Source organism: Poromitra crassiceps (assembly GCF_964638095.1).
Source record: "Poromitra crassiceps genome assembly, contig: HAP1_SCAFFOLD_1987, whole genome shotgun sequence".
Taxonomy (NCBI): domain Eukaryota; kingdom Metazoa; phylum Chordata; class Actinopteri; order Beryciformes; family Melamphaidae; genus Poromitra; species Poromitra crassiceps.
Genome location: NW_028150431.1, coordinates 1 through 18,639, shown reverse-complemented (window position 1 = coordinate 18,639; position 18,639 = coordinate 1). Strand labels below are relative to the sequence as shown.

The following is an 18,639-nucleotide window of genomic DNA, read 5'->3' as shown; positions in this document are numbered from 1 at the left end:
GTTAATGTTGGGATTCAGGGCTTTGTGAGAGGAGAGAGTGAGGGTAATGGGGTTAATGTTGGGATGCAGGGCTTTGTGAGAGGAGAGAGAGTGAGGGTAATGGGGTTAATGTTGGGATGCAGGGCTTTGTGAGAGGAGAGACAGTGAGGGTAATGGGGTTAATGTTGGGATTCAGGGCTTTGTGAGAGGAGAGAGTGAGGGTAATGGGGTTAATGTTGGGATGCAGGGCTTTGTGAGAGGAGAGAGAGTGAGGGTAATGGGGTTAATGTTGGGATGCAGGGCTTTGTGAGAGGAGAGTGAGGGTAATGGGGTTAATGTTGGGATACAGGGCTTTGTGAGAGGAGAGACAGTGAGGGTAATGGGGTTAATGTTGGGATTCAGGGCTTTGTGAGAGGAGAGACAGTGAGGGTAATGGGGTTAATGTTGGGATTCAGGGCTTTGTGAGAGGAGAGACAGTGAGGGTAATGGTGTTAATGTTGGGATGCAGGGCTTTGTGAGAGGAGAGACAGTGAGGGTAATGGTGTTAATGTTGGGATGCAGGGCTTTGTGAGAGGAGAGACAGTGAGGGTAATGGGGTTAATGTTGGGATTCAGGGCTTTGTGAGAGGAGAGAGAGTGAGGGTAATGGGGTTAATGTTGGGATGCAGGGCTTTGTGAGAGGAGAGAGAGTGAGGGTAATGGGGTTAATGTTGGGATGCAGGGCGTTGTGAGAGGAGAGACAGTGAGGGTAATGGGGTTAATGTTGGGATGCAGGGCTTTGTGAGAGGAGAGTGAGGGTAATGGGTTAATGTTGGGATGCAGGGCTTTGTGAGAGGAGAGTGAGGGTAATGGGTTAATGTTGGGATGCAGGGCTTTGTGAGAGGAGAGAGAGTGAGGGTAATGGGGTTAATGTTGGGATGCAGGGCTTTGTGAGAGGAGAGACAGTGAGGGTAATGGGTTAATGTTGGGATGCAGGGCTTTGTGAGAGGAGAGACAGTGAGGGTAATGTGGTTAATGTTGGGATGCAGGGCTTTGTGAGAGGAGAGAGAGTGAGGGTAATGGGTTAATGTTGGGATGCAGGGCTTTGTGAGAGGAGAGAGAGTGAGGGTAATGGTGTTAATGTTGGGATGCAGGGCTTTGTGAGAGGAGAGAGAGTGAGGGTAATGGGGTTAATGTTGTGATGCAGGCCTTTGTGAGAGGAGAGAGAGTGAGGGTAATGGGGTTAATGTTGGGATGCAGGGCGTTGTGAGAGGAGAGAGAGTGAGGGTAATGGGGTTAATGTTGGGATGCAGGGCTTTGTGAGAGGAGAGAGAGTGAGGGTAATGGGGTTAATGTTGGGATGCAGGGCTTTGTGAGAGGAGAGAGAGTGAGGGTAATGTGGTTAATGTTGGGATGCAGGGCTTTGTGAGAGGAGAGAGGGTGAGGGTAATGGAGTTAATGTTGGGATGCAGGGCTTTGTGAGAGGAGAGAGGGTGAGGGTAATGGGGTTAATGTTGGGATGCAGGCCTTTGTGAGAGGAGAGAGAGTGAGGGTAACGGGGTTAATGTTGGGATGCAGGGCTTTGTGAGAGGAGATAGAGTGAGGGTAATGGGGTTAATGTTGGGATGCAGGCCTTTGTGAGGAGAGAGTGAGGGTAACGGGGTTAATGTTGGGATGCAGGGCTTTGTGAGAGGAGAGAGAGTGAGGGTAATGTGGTTAATGTTGGGATGCAGGGCTTTGTGAGAGGAGAGAGAGTGAGGGTAATGTGGTTAATGTTGGAATGCAGACGTATATAAGGGAGATGCAGGGTAATGGTGGGAATACACAGGTACCAGTGTTGGAATGTGAACATATATTAACGTGTGCAGAGGGAAAAAACAGTGTTAGCTTGGTGTTGAGTGTAGACTGGAGAGTATAGACCAGATCGGCACATACGGTACTACCCTCTTGGCGGGATAGTAAACTTCACATCCTACAGACGTTAAAGGATGGCTTTACCAATGATCTATCAACCCACTTTGTATCTTTATAACGTCGTTAGTATAAGCAGATGACCAGTGTTTACCTTTGCTATTTGTTTTCCACATGGACATCTCCTCTGGCAAAACGCTGTGACACATTTGACGTCACAACGGAGCTGCGGAAGTTCTGCTCGAGACGCAGAATCTGCTCCGAGGGCGGCTGTGATTGTTTTTTTTTGTTTTTTTTTTAAGTATGCGCACTAGAGATGCGCGGATGAGCTTTTATGCCGCCCTAATCCTGCGTGTCTGCATGAGCCGTCCGCCCGCCATAAATCCGCACAAATTATTTTCGTACTATTTATAGATCCGCGCCCGCCGTGCACCCGACATTTGATTTCACAACGCTATAAAGGAGCGATTTGGGTAGATGAATTCACGGTTTCTGCTGCAATCGGTGCGATCGCTGCAGTCAAATAAACGTCCATGCTGTATTATAATCCAGTCCAGCACTTGCCCATGTAGCATACTGTAGCATATTAGGCTAACGCGATAGCTTGAAGTTTAGATCAAGACTGGATTGAGCTGTATGGGAAAATAATACGAGCGCCTCTTCTCTTCCAACGTGTCTTCAGTGGAGAATCCTGTTGGACGTTCTGGTGACATCATTGACCATATAAGGTATAAGAGCAGACATATCCCCATCGAACGTTGACACATGGCTATATTTGTTTACACTGCTTTGGGTCCTTCGGGGGTACGTGCTAGTGCTTTCTAACTATATAGGCGGCTAACATGTGCCTGAAGGGAAAAAAAGCTTAAAATACGCTCATAGACTAGATAACGTAATTAATATTAATGTTACTCATTAATGATACATCATTTGACCCGCCCGCAACCCATCCGCTATTAATCAGAATGTTTCTTTTTATGATCCGCCCCACAGTCAGCGCGGTTATAACTGCGGCCCGCGCATCACTAATGCGCACATCCACGGAGAATCACATGAGAGCCTTAATGAGGCAGGCAGAGAAAGGCAGGGTTTTTCTCCATGAGGAAAACATATAGAGAAGGCTAACACTGCCCATGTGCTTATATTACCCAGATTATATACGTTTCTTGGCATTCATTTCATGTCAGACAAAGATTTGTTTTATAGAGATGTCTAACCATTATTTTGGGGGCGTGGCCTTGATCACTCTGGTCTACAGCTTCCTTCATCTTGTCTCCAGACAGCTTGAAGCTTGAAGCGTTTTGGATCACTTTCTTTTCCAGGAGGGACGGGGAGCCGGAGATCTGGATTAGTCTATTTGTTTCACGCCCTGCTCTGCTACACAGCAGCTTTTCACCACTTCCCCGTTTCACCCGTTATGTGAAGGTGGGGTTCTTCCCCCCAACAGGGGCCGTGGCCTCGGCGCCTGATGACGCGATGCTGGTCTGGTCTATGCAAGGAGGCCAGGGTGTGTGGTGGCAAAGGTGAAAGAGGTTAGTGTTGGAATGGGGCCCCATCTCATGCAGATGAAGGGTAACTGGGTCAGTGTTGGAATGTGGCCTTTTATTGATGACAGACTAGACTAGGAGGAGACACAAGGGGGGATGGTTTGGTGTTGGAATGCAGCCCGAGGCCCTAGAATCCTATAGCACTCAGAACCAGGTTAACGAGTTGCTGGAGTATGGCCCTTAAAGACCTCTGTGTGTGTGTGTGTGTGTGTGTGTGTGTGTGTGTGTGTGTGTGTGTGTGCGTGTGTGCGTGTGTGTGTGCACCTTCTGCCTTGTGGTCATCCAGGCGCGGATGCTGGGCACCAGCAGTGAGCCCAGCAGGATCTGAGCAGGGTGGTAGATCAGCAGAGGAACTGAGATCAGAGACAGGTGCTCATAACCTGCAAACACTATCTTCAACATGGGGATACCTGAGGAGGGCAGAGGAAAGGGTGGATGGTTCAGAAAATACTGAAGTCACAGTGAAAATACTTAAAGTCACAGTGAAAATACTTAAGTCACAGTGAAAATACTTAAAGTCACAGTGAAAATACTTAAGTCACAGTGAAAATACTTAAGTCAGAGTGAAAATGTAGCTTTTGTAGCTTTTGCTACGCTTATGCCTAGCGTCCACACTACTCTGGCATTTTCCAGTGTTTGCCTGGCTTTGCACTTGTGTGTGTGCGTATGTGTGTGTGTGCATATGTGTGTGTGTGTGTGTGTGTGTGTGTGTGTGTGTGTGTGTGTGTGTGTGTACCTACCCAGTGTTAGTGACTTGTGTGTGGAACAGAACATGATGGCCACAGTGTCGGCTGGTGTGAATCCTGAGCCCGACCTGCAAAGAGACAAGATCATCAAAAAAGTAAAAAAAATAAATAGAAAATAATTTAAAAAAATCAATCTTTCTACCTGATTTTTATTTATTTACCATATTTCTATTCTCATATTCTATTCTTATTATCATTCTGTGACAGTAGGCCCTTTTCACGGTCTGTTTTGCAGCAGCGTTGAGAAACCGGTGCATTGCCACTCGCTGTTGCAGCTCCGTCGTCACTAAGTCGCTCCGCAAGCAGCTCAACATTTTGAATTTGGTACAGTCTGTATTTAGTGCTAGTGACCGTTAAGATGTGCTTGTTTTTCTTTGATTGGTTTGTCAATAAGTGGCAAAAGGAAACTTGCCACAGGAAGTTGTAATGCATCGATTTAGCCGTTACCATGACGACGTGACAAGGGGTCAATATCTGCTCCGTCTATTGCCTCTGACCTCATTATTATTATTAATATATATATTAATATTATTATAATATAATATTATTAAGTATGAAGAGCAGGAAAACAAGCTGATTGTTTTTCACAATTATTATTATTTTTACTACATTACTACCTTTTACTACCTAACCCTAACATCCAGGAGAGGTATACGTTTCAAAGTTTCCACAATTGTGATCTAGGAAACAAATGGCGCTGTTACTGTATATGTGTGTGTGTGTGTGTTTGGGGGGGTTGAGGACATCGCAGAAAATATTGCAAGCCTTCACTGACTCTTTCACTGACTTCACTGGAGAAGAGCCTCCGCTTGCCTACAAGTGTGTAAAACAGTGATACTCAACCCGAGGCTCTAGAGCCACATGTGGCTCCTTCATGGGTAGTTGTGGCTCTTTTAAGTCCTATACTTAAAATGAATAAATAAATAAAGATCGAACAAACAAAAAAATGGAGGAAAGGGACTTTTGTGGATTGCGGCTCCTGAGCAGGGCAAGGTTGTGCACCACTGGTGTCAAACATCAACTGAATGAAGAGGGCAGCGAGCGAGGGACGGATAAAACAGGAGTAGAAGAAGAGTGGAGGCAGACCGACCTGGTGGAGAAGGCGAAGGTGAGCAGCATGAAGCTCAGCTGGATGGAGAAGACTGCAGAGAGAGAGAGAGACAGAGAGAGAGACAGACAGGCAGACAGACAGAGAGAGGTTTCACTCATTTTTCTCTTGTTTTGCTCAAACTTCATGTTTCCTTCTCTGTTTCTTCTTCTGTGGTGTCTGCCGCCTGCAGCAGCTGACCCAGATCCCCAGCTGAAGTAGCTCCTCCCCCTCGGCGAGCGACACAGAGTGTTTGATCTTCTGTCATCTTATCTGATGGAGTAGAGCTGCTGTCTCTCCCACACTCATCCTGACATTATCCATCACTCTCTCTCTCTCTCTGTCTCTCTCTCTCTCTTCTCTGTCTCTCTCTCTTCTCTCTCTGTCTCTCTCTCTTCTCTGTCTCTCTCTCTTCTCTGTCTCTCTCTCTCTCTCTTCTCTCTCTGTCTCTCTCTCTTCTCTGTCTCTCTCTCTCTCTCTTCTCTGTCTCTCTCTCTGTCTCTTCTCTGTCTCTCTCTCTGTCTCTTCTCTGTCTCTCTCTCTTCTCTGTCTCTCTCTCTCTCTCTTCTCTGTCTCTCTCTCTCTCTCTTCTCTCTCTCTCTCTGTCTCTCTGTCTCTCTCTCTCTCTCTCTTCTCCTGCTGTTATACTAAACACTGCATCTACAGTCCTCAATGCACAGCGGCACAGACGACCAACTGAGACCAAAGATACAGTTATTTTGAACATATATTATTTTGTGATCATGATCTTACCGGGGCACCTGGCCACAACATTCTGCTTAAGCTGTGTTCACACCAGAGATATTTATTCAACCCTTTGGAATCGCTCTGTCGCTGTGTTTAAATCGCTCGTCAACAGGCACAAGAATTGACGGACATCTGGGGGCTCGAGTTGGGATGCGAATTTTCACCCTATCGCTCTGTCTCTGTCGCTCGGACGCCCAGCGATTTTTCTCCCGGGCGAATATGCGCTCAATCGCTCGTTTGCATTGACTTTGTATGTAAACCCGATGCCAGAGAAGAACTTGAATAGGTCGGTGTGAACGCACCTTTATACAGAGGACATCAGTAGGCGGTCCTTCAATGTGTCCTAAAGACGCATTGCATTCAGACACACATAGGAATCCGATCACATGCGGTCCAGAACATCTCTCAATGTGGTCTGAGCGATCGGATCTCAATGCCTCCTCAATGCATCGTGGGTGCGTCCACGTGTGATCGGATCGCCCACGATGCAACGGGCGTGACACAAACACACACACACACACTCTCTCTCGCTGTGCTCACTGATGAAGGTGAGCAGCAGCAGTAACACACACACACACACTCTCTCTCTCTCTGTGCTCACTGATGAAGGTGAGCAGCAGCAGTAAAACACACACACACACACACACACACACACACACACACTCTCTCTCTCTCTGTGCTCACTGATGAAGGTGAGCAGCAGCAGTAACACACACACTCTCTCTCTCTCTCTCTCTCTCTGTGCTCACTGATGAAGGTGAGCAGCAGCAGTAACACACACACTCTCTCTCTCTCTCTCTGTGCTCACTGATGAAGGTGAGCAGCACACACACACACTCTCTCTCTCTCTCTCTCTGTGCTCACTGATGAAGGTGAGCAGCACACACACACACTCTCTCTCTCTCTCTCTCTCTGTGCTCACTGATGAAGGTGAGCAGCACACACACACACTCTCTCTCTCTCTCTCTGTGCTCACTGATGAAGGTGAGCAGCACACACACACACTCTCTCTCTCTCTCTCTGTGCTCACTGATGAAGGTGAGCAGCACACACACACACTCTCTCTCTCTCTCTCTCTCTCTCTGTGCTCACTGATGAAGGTGAGCAGCACACACACACACTCTCTCTCTCTCTCTCTGTGCTCACTGATGAAGGTGAGCAGCAGCAGGCTGGTCGGGTCCAGCTGGATGTTGGGGTTGGAGAAGGTGTCACAGAAGGTGCTGTAGATGATCATCAGCAGCACAGCACTGCTGACGGCCCCGAACGGAGGTTTCCTCCGCTCCAGACACTCCCTCAGGAAGCCACGACACACCTGGAGAGAGCACGCACGCACGCACACACACACACACACACACACGCACGCACGCACGCACACACACACACACACAAGATTTACAACTTCCTAAACAACCGATAGCACACTAAAGCCCCTTTCACACTGGACAAACTGGCTTTTGTCTTCAGTGTCAAAGGGGTACAGTCGACATTCAATTGCCGCTTGGCACCGGTGCAACGCTGCGTAGGGAAACCCCCATACCGGCCATTTCCCACAGGCTGAAAATGTACTTTTGTTACAGTGAATTATTTTAAATTGTCTTAACCATTGTGTCTAACGGAACCCAAGTGGCAGAATATGCAAACATTGAAATGCCAAAAATATCAAGTTACTCTTTACCATTACAATACATATGAGTTTGTGTGTGTGTGTGTGTATATATATATATATATACACACACACACACACACACACACACACACACACACACACACACACACACATATATACGTATATATATATTCACACACTCACAGAGAGAGAGTGTGTGTGTGCTATATATATATATATATATATATATATATATATATATGTATGTGTGTGTGTGTGTGTGTACGGTATATATATGCGCTACTCATATACACACACATATACACTACATATATACATATATACTAGTCTCGGTTTCCAGACGTTTGGTGAGCGGCACCAACAGCGCCACCTAACCACCAAACGTCTGGGAATTTACTGTTCCAAATCTGGTTCAGAGCCCGGCGAGAATGGCCGGAATTTTATTTGGTAGCGGCAATGCAATGTTTCATAGTTCCAATATAGAGCAAGACACTGATGTGCTGCAAAGAGAGTTTATACCTGTTGTTTATTTTACAATAATCTTTCCTACCCGGAAGTGGTCCGCTTGCTACTGTGAGTCAGCAGGCTCTGTAACGTTAGCCTGGGAAGTCGGGCTTATCGCTGGGGGAAAGACCTCTAGCCGCCGGGGCCGGATGAAACACGTCCTATTAACAGGTTATGTTTGTTTCTAAGTGATTAATATGTTTCTCCGCAAACGCGACAGCACCGGTTCTGCATGAGCGTCACTGCTCCCAGAAAGCAGGCCCGCCCACAACGCTCATGATTGGCTCTCCGATGCAAGGCTTCCAACAGCACCACCTAACGTTATGAAAAGATTTAAATTGTAATATTCTCAGTCTTAAGGTCCTTACACATCGGGAGCGTTTTTTTCGTGCGATTAATTCGCACGTCAATAATATTTTCCGAACCTACAGTATATCAGTCAATGCAACCGTGCATACCAACGGTGAAGTTTCGCCGAGCGTTATTGCGGTGTTTATTTTTTCGAACCACGGTCGATTTTTTAGAAGTTCGCTTCCGACGTGTACACATCTGTGGCTGTGATTGACAGGTGGGTCAAAACTCGCATCGCAATTTCGTGCCGTATATTCGCATCGCTCTTGATGTGTAAGGACCTTTACAGTAGTGAAACGGATTAAGACTGAGAGCTGAGTCTAACATATATACATATACATACATACATACATATTTTTATTTACCTATTTTTAGCAGGTTTACCTGTGTTTAAATACTTGCATATACGCATCAATTTTGGTGTAAAAATGGTATGAGGGAGAGGAGATAAAGCATTTACAGGTATACAAACTTCAGACATACAGTATGTAACCAATGTAACACACACGCACGAGCGCACACGCACACGCACACGCACACACACACACACGCACGAGCGCACACACACCTGTCCCAGAATGAGGGGAACCACCACGGTCATGAAGAGCTGAGAGAAGATGGAGGAGAAGGGAACGGAGGATGAGGAGCCGAGCTGAGGAGGAGAAGAAACACAGGAGAGTATTATTATCTGCACCCACTAATCACACATCTTATCTTATTTTATTGTATTTTATTGTATTTTGACATTGTTTGTATGATGAGGCCACTTGTGCTCAAATGGTCTGTAGATCTTAGTTTCTGGTGTTTTTGCTTCATGTGGAGCCCGGTTGTTTGTGATTTGTTGTTGTCCGCTGAATTATCAGAATTTCTGTTGATTTTCTTTGGCATTTTTATGGTGTCCCATGTTTGACTGTATGTATTTTGTTTCATGGTGCCCTATCAGGGACTACAGATGTAAACTAGCTTGAAGCTCTAATCTGGTGCAAGGCATCTCATTGTTCTTTACTCAGAATGATTAATGTACATGCACACTGTCCCTGCCAAATAAACAGAATACAATAAATAAATAAAATAAATTATTATTATTATTAGATATTATATAAAGTTTTTTACATGTCTATGTAGTTAGGTAACATCAGTGTGTTTTCAGCTAGCTAACGGTTTGTTCAGATGAACTGAGGTGAGTCTTCTCAAGCTACAAACTCGTTGTGTTTTGTAGTAGAAGCTAGGGCTAAATGTTAAGCAGTTGCTAAACAGCAAAATAAATTAGGCTACCGCACTTGGTTGTCAAGACTGCTTATATCTTAAAAGGGGGTGATTGACAGGTCGCCTGTCCAGTGATCACACAGCGTGCCGATCACGGACCAATACCAGGCGGAGCTGCGGCTCTGGGAAACCCCCCCATCTCACGTGAGCTGTGCAAGGACCCCAAGATGGCGACAGACAAAACTTTGCTGCAAAACGTGAGTCCAAAAAATAGTGGATGGGTTTGTCCACATTATTGAGGTCAGTGTTCCCAATCTGTGGGCCGGGGCCCACTGGTGGGCCGTGAAGGGATTGCAAGTGGGCCGCCAAATAATTTGCAACATATTACAATCTTTGTGGGATTTGCATTTCTCCATGCATTTCTCCATTGTTGAATGATAACCCTATTTAATGTATAATGAATTATTCGTTAATTAGCAGAGATGGGGACTTGGACTTGAGTCACACTTAACACGTTCAGTGCCAGCGACGCCATATGGCGTCATTAGAAATTTACCGTACAGTGCCAGCGACGCCAAATGGCGTCATAACTCCAAATTGTTTTTTTGACGGGGGGGTGTCGATCTAAGCTTCTTACGTCGCCTCTAACAATATTGTAGCTATTGGAGGTCGATAACCTATTTTACAAACCCATTAGGTGGCGACAGCACTCTCCTGATCAGAGAAAAAGGAGCCAAACACACAGAAATAGTCACTGGGCAAAATGAGGAAATCGCATCGCATCCGTCCGTATGCATCGACGTGCCTCCATAAACGAGCACAACGCCAGCTGTGCCCCCAGCAGCAGCATCCGCTGTCACAACTGTGCACCTCCATGTACGCTGCAACAGCACATATACATAATCAGCCTATTATTCCGAACTGGAAGCATGCCAGCCCGTGACAAACACACGCGGAACCAAAAAGCTGAATGTCGCGCACCATTCACTGTGTGTGCGCAGCAAACTCAGCAGAGACTGAGAGCCACCAGACACATAAGACACACCCAGGAGGCGTGTGCAGTTGAGGGGGGGGGGGGGGGGGGGGGAGCACGGAGAGCAGCAGAGCAGCATACACTTCACCCAGACAGACCCAGACATCAGAAAATTAGCTTCAGAGTCAGTGATGTGCTTGAAATGTTTAATTTCACAAAAGGCTCGTTATCTCAGCTCGTAGAAAAAAAGGGATGTTTTTGCTTCGATCAAGCTATCTTCTCCGGCTCATAACTAAAGAACGGAAAATGGGATCAATAAACTTTTTTTTGCAGGTGATAGAAGAGAGTCTCATCGTTATTTGTGCGTGTTCAGTGTTTACATAGTAATTATTAAAAAAATTATATGACTGTTTTAAAATGCATTGCGGCCTATGTGGCACAGCAAGCAACCTTTTGCCCAAGGGCCGTGGCACTGAAAGTGTTAAAGGAACACTCCGCCCATTTTCAACCAGCTTTGTATCATTAGAACATCAGTAGTATATCAGAAAACTGTAAACGGTTTTGAAGTCTGTCATTTAATTTGACAGTTATTGAGGGTTAAAGTGTGGACCAGTGACATCACTGGTCCACACTAACTCAAATGAATAACTCGTTAACTCAAATCAACTCTCAATAACTGTCAAACTATTCATCATTCATCTAGTTTGACAGTTATTGAGAGTTGATTTGACTTAATGAGTTGTTAACTCAAACAAGCTTCAGGTGTTACTCACAAACAGCAGCAGCAGCAGTGGAGTCACTATGATCCCCTGTGAAGACAGAAGACAGGGACGTTCAGGTCAGCAACACATGGACTACAATAATCCCACCATTGACCTTATTCTAGATAATGCCATCGTCCATCGCGATGTTTCACTGTGGAACGATGGCTGTTTGGTTGACATCACACAACCCTGATTATATTTTCAACTCATTTAGAGAGACATTTGACTACTTTTGGACCAGTCATTCCATTATCTGGCAGTTATGACATTATTATTAGAAGATGTTACAACATGTTACACACACACACACACACACACGCATGTACGCACACACACACACTTCTTACCAAGAAGCTTCCAAAGGCCGAGTTGAAGATGGCTGCAGCCTAGAGAAGGACACACACATGCATGCATGCACAGGCAACACACACACACACACACACACACACACACACACACACACACACACACACACACACACACACACACACACAGTCAGTCACTGACAACATGCCAATACACTATATGTTACTAATCAATATTTCAAAATTTGCCAAACACTGAAGTGTGTGTGTGTGTGTGTGTGTGTGTGTGCGTGCGCGCGTAATGCTTTTGTGCGTGTACTGTATTTGTGTGTGTGTGTGTGTGCGTGCGTGCGTGTGTAATGCTTTTGTGCGTTTACTGTACAGTATGTGTGTGTGTGTGTGTGTGTGTGCGTGCGTGTGTGTGTGTGTGTGTGTGTGTGTGAGTGACCTCGTTTCCTCCAACAGCCTTGGTGAGAATAACAGCAGAGGAGACGGGGGGCGGCATGCAGCCCACCGTCTGTAACCTACAGACAACCACAATAACAGGAGGAAGATGAGGAAGAGGAGAAGAGGAAGAGGAGGAATGAGGAGAGAAGGAGAAACAAAGGAAAGAGAATCATAATCATCCTCTGATGCCCTCCACTGGGACATTCTGTTTATATATTAGTCGAATATTAAGTCGAATATTTACTGGGGATGCCCGATCGATCGGCCAGCGATCAGAATCGGCTGATATTCGGCATAAATATGAGATTGGACAATTACGATAATACTTTATATTCGCCGATTGCAAAAAAACGATGACGCCGCAAAACATGTGATGCAAAACACGTCAGGCATTTCTCAGCTGAGTTGGTGTCGTTGTCGTCTGCAAACTAAGCTAAAACATGGCGGCGGTGTGGAACTATTATACAGTGTGTGGTAGTAGGGATGTTCATTTTGAACAATTTCCATAATCGAAAATCGGGAAAATTAACGATCAATTATCGATTATCGATAGCGTAATAATAATAATAATAATAGTATATATATATATTTTTTTTTACTGTGGTCTGGTAATAATGTTGCGCGTTCTCGGCCAGCTATAATGGCGATGCCGCTGTGTAGTAAGAATATCAGACACTAGCGCTGTGGCCAGGTAAACAAACATGTTACATGTCAGGTTACATGATGTAATGCCAGGATCAGACTACACAATATTTTTTGTCGTTCACGATGTCACCATGTCAGACGAGGCCATCATACTGCCATAAATTCGTGACATGTCTTGGTCGGGAGACTGGCCACACTACAAGTGTATTCTCGCTTAACACCGACAGAGCATCGTATGCCACCGTCATCACGTCGTCTGCTGTCGTCAGCGAGTTCACAGGTCGTCGGGGAGGCGGACCTGTGAACGAAATATCCCAGAATGCATTGAGGCGCATTGAGGCTAATACAGTGACAAGAAATAGCAACTAAATCAGCCTAAATAGGCTAAGTGGTAGATAGAAATAATGTTTATGAATTACAACATGCAATTGTAGAACATTTCAATATTGGACAAAATAAAAATTCGAAATCCAAACACAACCCTATGTGAAACATGTATGTAATCCAGGTGCTATATATATCCCTCGCAGATTTAACGTTATTTGGATGAGTGACAGCCTCTACTGTGATGCACTGTGATGTCCGCTCCAGCCTCCAACCTACTTCATGTGCACGCCCACTATTTTCTTGCCAGCTGCTGCGAGACGAGAAGGAAGAGAAACGAGCATGCAGCCGACTCTGCTGAGCTAATGTTATTTGTAGTGAGCAATGCCATTGCCCAGGCGTTTAAACGCAAATGAAAACACCCTGGCCTTTTTATCTCTTTTATTCTTTTGAGCGGAGCGGTGAGTGCGAGCGGGTGAAATCTGTATCGAGCGGGGAGCGGTCTCCCCAGGACCTGATACCCATCTTCCGGGGTGTCAAACTAGGCAAAACCATGTCCAAAAGACTGACATGCCAGTCTTTTCGTCAGGGCGTCGTGGGGCGTCGTGAGGCGTCCTAGACGTCCCGACGCTGGTCTTGATTATGTCACACTACAAGAGGTGAAGACGGCCGATCGTCGTCCCCGACGGTCATATTCGGGCCCGACGCTGAAAATCTGTCGCGCACGACCAAATCGGTCTAATATCGGGCTGAATTCGTGTAGTCTGAACCAGGCATAAGGCAATCGGCGTCTTCCAGCTTAGCTGACAGCACAAGAGTCAAATCAACAGGCCTGAGCCTCACTGAGGTCCGCAGACCGCTGGGTGCGTTTGTTTGTGTCCCTGGCCGGTGTGAATTCCCCATGTTTAAAACAGTTTTGTTGGCACAAAGGCCCGTGCCCAGCCAGAAAACTAGAGACTATATGAAGCTCCACCTCACGTTAGTCGGCTGTGCAATGGAGTGGGGCGAGGAGGAACGAATTCCACCCAAACCTAGTCCAAAAATAAATAAATAAATAAAATAATAATAATAATAATAATAATAATAATAATCGATCAAAATTCCACATGATCGAATCAATTCCTTAACGATCAATTATCAATTTTCGATAATTGATGAACATCCCTAGTGTGTGGGACAGATACAACACATGGCATCTGTCATGTATGGCAGGATAAAAGACCTTATGGAGGAAGCGACTAGCAGCGTCGAACCGGAGCTGCGCTAGTTCACTGAGGCTAGCTAACGTTAGCTCTTAACATGAATTTCCAAAGCAGTTAGCTTGCTAGTATTAGCTACCAAACAGCGTTAAGGTTACGAGCTAAGGTTAGCAGTCAAACACGGCTTCACCTCTGCTGTGTTTCAGGACAGGGCTTGTGTGGTTCGCTCGCTTAGCCCGCTAGCGGCAGACAGACATGTTTGTTTTGTACGTCTTATCCTGGTGATACAACAACAAGCGTTCTGGATGTTAACACATTGAGTGCCAGCGACGCCATATGGCGTCATTAGAAATTTACCGTAGAGTGCCAGCGACGCCAAATGGCGTCAATAACTCGAAATTGTTTTTTTGACGGGGGGGTGTCCATCTCAGCTTCTTACATCGCCTCTTACAATATGAGAGCTATTGAATGTGTCTAACCTATTTTACAGAACCCTTAGGTGGCGACAGCGCACTCCAGATGAGAGAAAGTATAGTTAAACACACAGAAGAAGTCATTGTGGAAAAGGAAATCGCATCGCATCCGTCCGTATGCAGCTGCTTCATTGAAGCATAACGTAGCTGTGCCCCTGCAGCAGCCAATCTGCTGTCACAATTGAGCACCTCGTGTCCGCTGCAACAGCCCTTTCGCATGATCAGCCGTGGATTTGTTATTATTCTCAACTGGAAGCATGGGAGCTGGTACACGCGGCTGTAAAAAAGCTGGATCTAGCGGACTTTTTCAGTGCTGAGCACACGCAGAGCAAACAGCAGAGCCGAGCAGAGCAGAGAGACACTCCTCCCACAACGGGGGGGGGGGAGGAGGAGGGGGGGGGGAGGTGGGGCACGCAGGACACTACAGCATACAACAGACCCAGGCAGCTGCAGCATTACATCAGAAAATATTAGCAATGAGTCAATGATGTGCTTGAAATGCTTCCTTTCACAAAAGGGTCATTATCTCAGCTCGTAGAAAAAAAGGGCTGTTTTTGGTCTAATCAAGCTATCTTCTCCGGCTCATAACTAAAGAACGGAAAATGGGATCAATAAACTTTTTTTTGCAGGTGATAGAAGAGAGTCTCATCGTTATTTGTGCGTGTTCAGTGTTTACATAGTAATTATTAAAGAAATTATATGACTGTTTTAAAATGCATTGCGGCCTATGTGGCACAGTACAGCACCTTTTGCCCAAGGGCCGTGGCACTCAAAGTGTTAAAGGAGCCACATGTGATTTTGCAGAAAGATTGAGTCAACATGGTTCTCATTTTCCCAGGTTGTAGAATATTTACAGGATATCAGATACGTGTATATTTGATTCTTTATATTTCTTTATAGTTTAGGATGGAAAATATATAAAGTGTCAATAAGAAAAAATCACAACCAGCTAGTTATTACTTCTCAGCATTTGCTGAAAAGTTGCAGGTCTGTGCAGAAACACCAGTGGCAGTTTGTTTAGCACACGCACCCGCACGCACGCACGCACACACGCACCCGCACGCACGCACGCACACACACACACACACACACACACACACACACACACACACACACACACACACACACACACACACACACACACACACACACACAGACACACACACACACACACACACACACACACACACACACACACCGCTGCCTGCAGCAGCCGTGAATGAGGGTCTTTGTATCTGTTCCATCAGGTACAGTCAGGCATTCACACACACACACACACACACACACACACACGTACCCCTTGAGCAGCCATTGGTCGATGGCGGTCAGTGCCAGCAGTTTGAGCAGCAGCCAGATGGCCAATGGGAAGAAGAGCAGCGTGAAGGACTGGACCAATAGATGGAGCCGAACATGAAGCAAAGCACTGGTCAACTCCTGGAGAGAGGGAGAGAGGGAGAGAGAGAGAGAGAGAGAGAGAGAGAGGGAGAAAGACATGTATTACTTCCATCAACCATTTCCATACATAGAGAGGTGTGGCAGGAGGAACTTGGTGTTGATCTGTCTAAAATTATATGGGTCTGTGGTCCAGCTCTGGTCAATTAACAGCAGACACCAGCTGATCCAATTTAAAGTCACTCACCGTCTTCACTATTCCAAGTCTAGGTTGCAACTTACTTGGACGAGGTTAGGGGCAACGGGTAACTCGCCCAGCTGACTTCACATGGACCCCTTGCGTGGGATCCCACGCACATCTCTTGCGAGCACATGAGCACCTTAACACATTGAGTGCCAGCCATGTTTTCATTCCTGTAGGTAAGTTGTGCCAGGGGTGTTTTTGACGATTCTGGCTCATTTTAGAACAGCCGAGGATTCTTTTCTGTTAAGAATTCATGAACACCAATCATCTAAAAATAACTAATAGAATGTGTGCTTTCTCTGTCTAAAAGAGTTAGTTTGCAGAGTTAGTAGTTATGTAGATATTAGCCGTTGAGTACAGCATGGTTTCAGCGTCTGGAAATTTATTCAGAGATAAATGGCTTTTTGTGAAACAGTCACTTTAACCATTCATTTTTGGCATCAGTAAGACCGTCAGACATTCTAAACAATAGTTTTGAACAGTAATTTCCTCCATAACAACAGGAAACACCCCTCTCATTCAAACTCCTCCCTCCGTGTGTCTTCTCCTCCTTCCTCCTGGCTCTAACAGCGGGCGTGTCAGAAGCGCGTTGCTGCTGCCTGCCTGTCTGGTCTCGGGCAAGACGAGTCTGAAATGGATTACTGTAAAATCGCCTCGCCATTTCCTTGAATGGCTTGCTCCCGCGGTGTGTGTGTGTGTGTGTGTGTGTGTGTGTGTGTGTGTGTGTGTGTGTGTGTGTGTGTGTGTGTGTGTGTGTGTGTTCGCGCGTTGCTCCGCGGCTCTGGGGGGAGGGGATCTCTGTCCGTTCTGTGTGTGTGTCTCCGGGCTTCTGACTGTAAAATCGCCTCGCCATTTCCTTGAATGGCTTGCTCCCGCGGTGTGTGTGTGTGTGTGTGTGTGTGTGTGTGTGTGTGTGTGTGTGTGTGTGTGTTCGCGCATTGCTCCGCGGCTCTGGGGGGAGGGGATCTCTGTCCCTTCTGTGTGTGTGTCTCCGGGCTTCTGACTGTAAAATCGCCAAGCCATTTCCGCGGGAGGCGGCTGCTTTTGGTCCACACGGGTCCCGTGGCTGTGGCTTCTCTCTGTCTCTGTCGCCACTTAGTGGTCGGTAAAATAGATTACACACATGCTCTTGCTCCAATAGTTATCTCAAAGATGTAAAAGGGGTTGATTGATGTCCCACCGTCAAAAAAAAAAAATGTTTATGTAAGACGAGTTAGCTCGTCCTTGGCACTCAAGCGCTGGATTATGTAAGACGAGTTAGGTCGTCTATGGCACTTAATGAGTTAAAGTCGAGCTGAACCCAAGAATGACTTTTCTTTTCTTTTAGTTCAAATACCTGGGTATGCAGTGCACCTATTTAATAATGTATGCAAAACAAATCACAACAATCTAATTTCTTTAGTTTTTCACACTTTTTCACATCAAAAGTTAATTTTTCAAGATTTCATTGATAACAGTAATCTACAGTTTGCTGACGTCACCCAGTACTAGGGGTGTCACGATACACTCAGTTCACGATACGATACGTATCACGATACTGGGTTCACGATAACGATACGATACGATACGATTTTAACAATATTTTTTTAAACTTGAATAATGACAATATATGACTGGAAAAGTAGTACCGGTATTTTATTTGAAATGCACAAATACAAAACATGCTGTTGTGGGAAATTGTTATTACAATAACAACTAGAAAAAACATGAGATTGGAGATAAGGCTTATCTTGAAATAGAATGAGTTACACCGTCACTTAGATTTACTTTGAACTAAAAGGTTTCTCAGCAGTATAAATTCTCATTATGCATCTTCAGTTTTTCTTAAAACTCAAACAACAAGACTTTTCTTAGTCTATTTTTTATGCATCTTCAGTTTTTCCTGTCAAGTAAACAGTTTTGCCAGAAACTCAATTGAATGGTTTCTCTCCTATAATAAGAGCGATAATGTCGCGCGCATCCGAGAGCTTGGTTGTCAGGGGTCGCACTTCGGAGATTCCAGGCCGACGTGCTGCACTCTCCGCTCTGCAACATGAAGGCAGCTGGCTGCCTGCGGCTCGCTGAGCTCCACTTAGCCACTAACCTCGCGTCACCAGGCTCTTCCCGAGGGGAGCGCCACAACACACTGAATCCCACTCGATTTGGAGGCGGAACATGCCAGCCCAATCCAGTCCCCAGAATTGTCAAATA

At 45.8% G+C, this 18,639-nt stretch overlaps 1 protein-coding gene across 1 annotated transcript; it reads right to left on the bottom strand.

Annotated features, from left to right (window-relative positions):
- Positions 1-3,679: 3,679 nt before the first annotated feature.
- LOC310772107 (sodium/bile acid cotransporter 7-like) lies at positions 3,680-16,247 on the bottom strand (the record flags this gene model as incomplete). The annotated part of the gene is made up of 9 exons (XM_083664566.1): positions 3,680-3,825; positions 4,156-4,229; positions 5,252-5,303; positions 7,142-7,307; positions 9,046-9,129; positions 11,430-11,465; positions 11,768-11,806; positions 12,174-12,249; positions 16,111-16,247. Coding segments are annotated over 9 exons (810 nt in total), but the record flags the coding sequence as incomplete, so codon positions are not given.
- Positions 16,248-18,639: the final 2,392 nt, after the last annotated feature.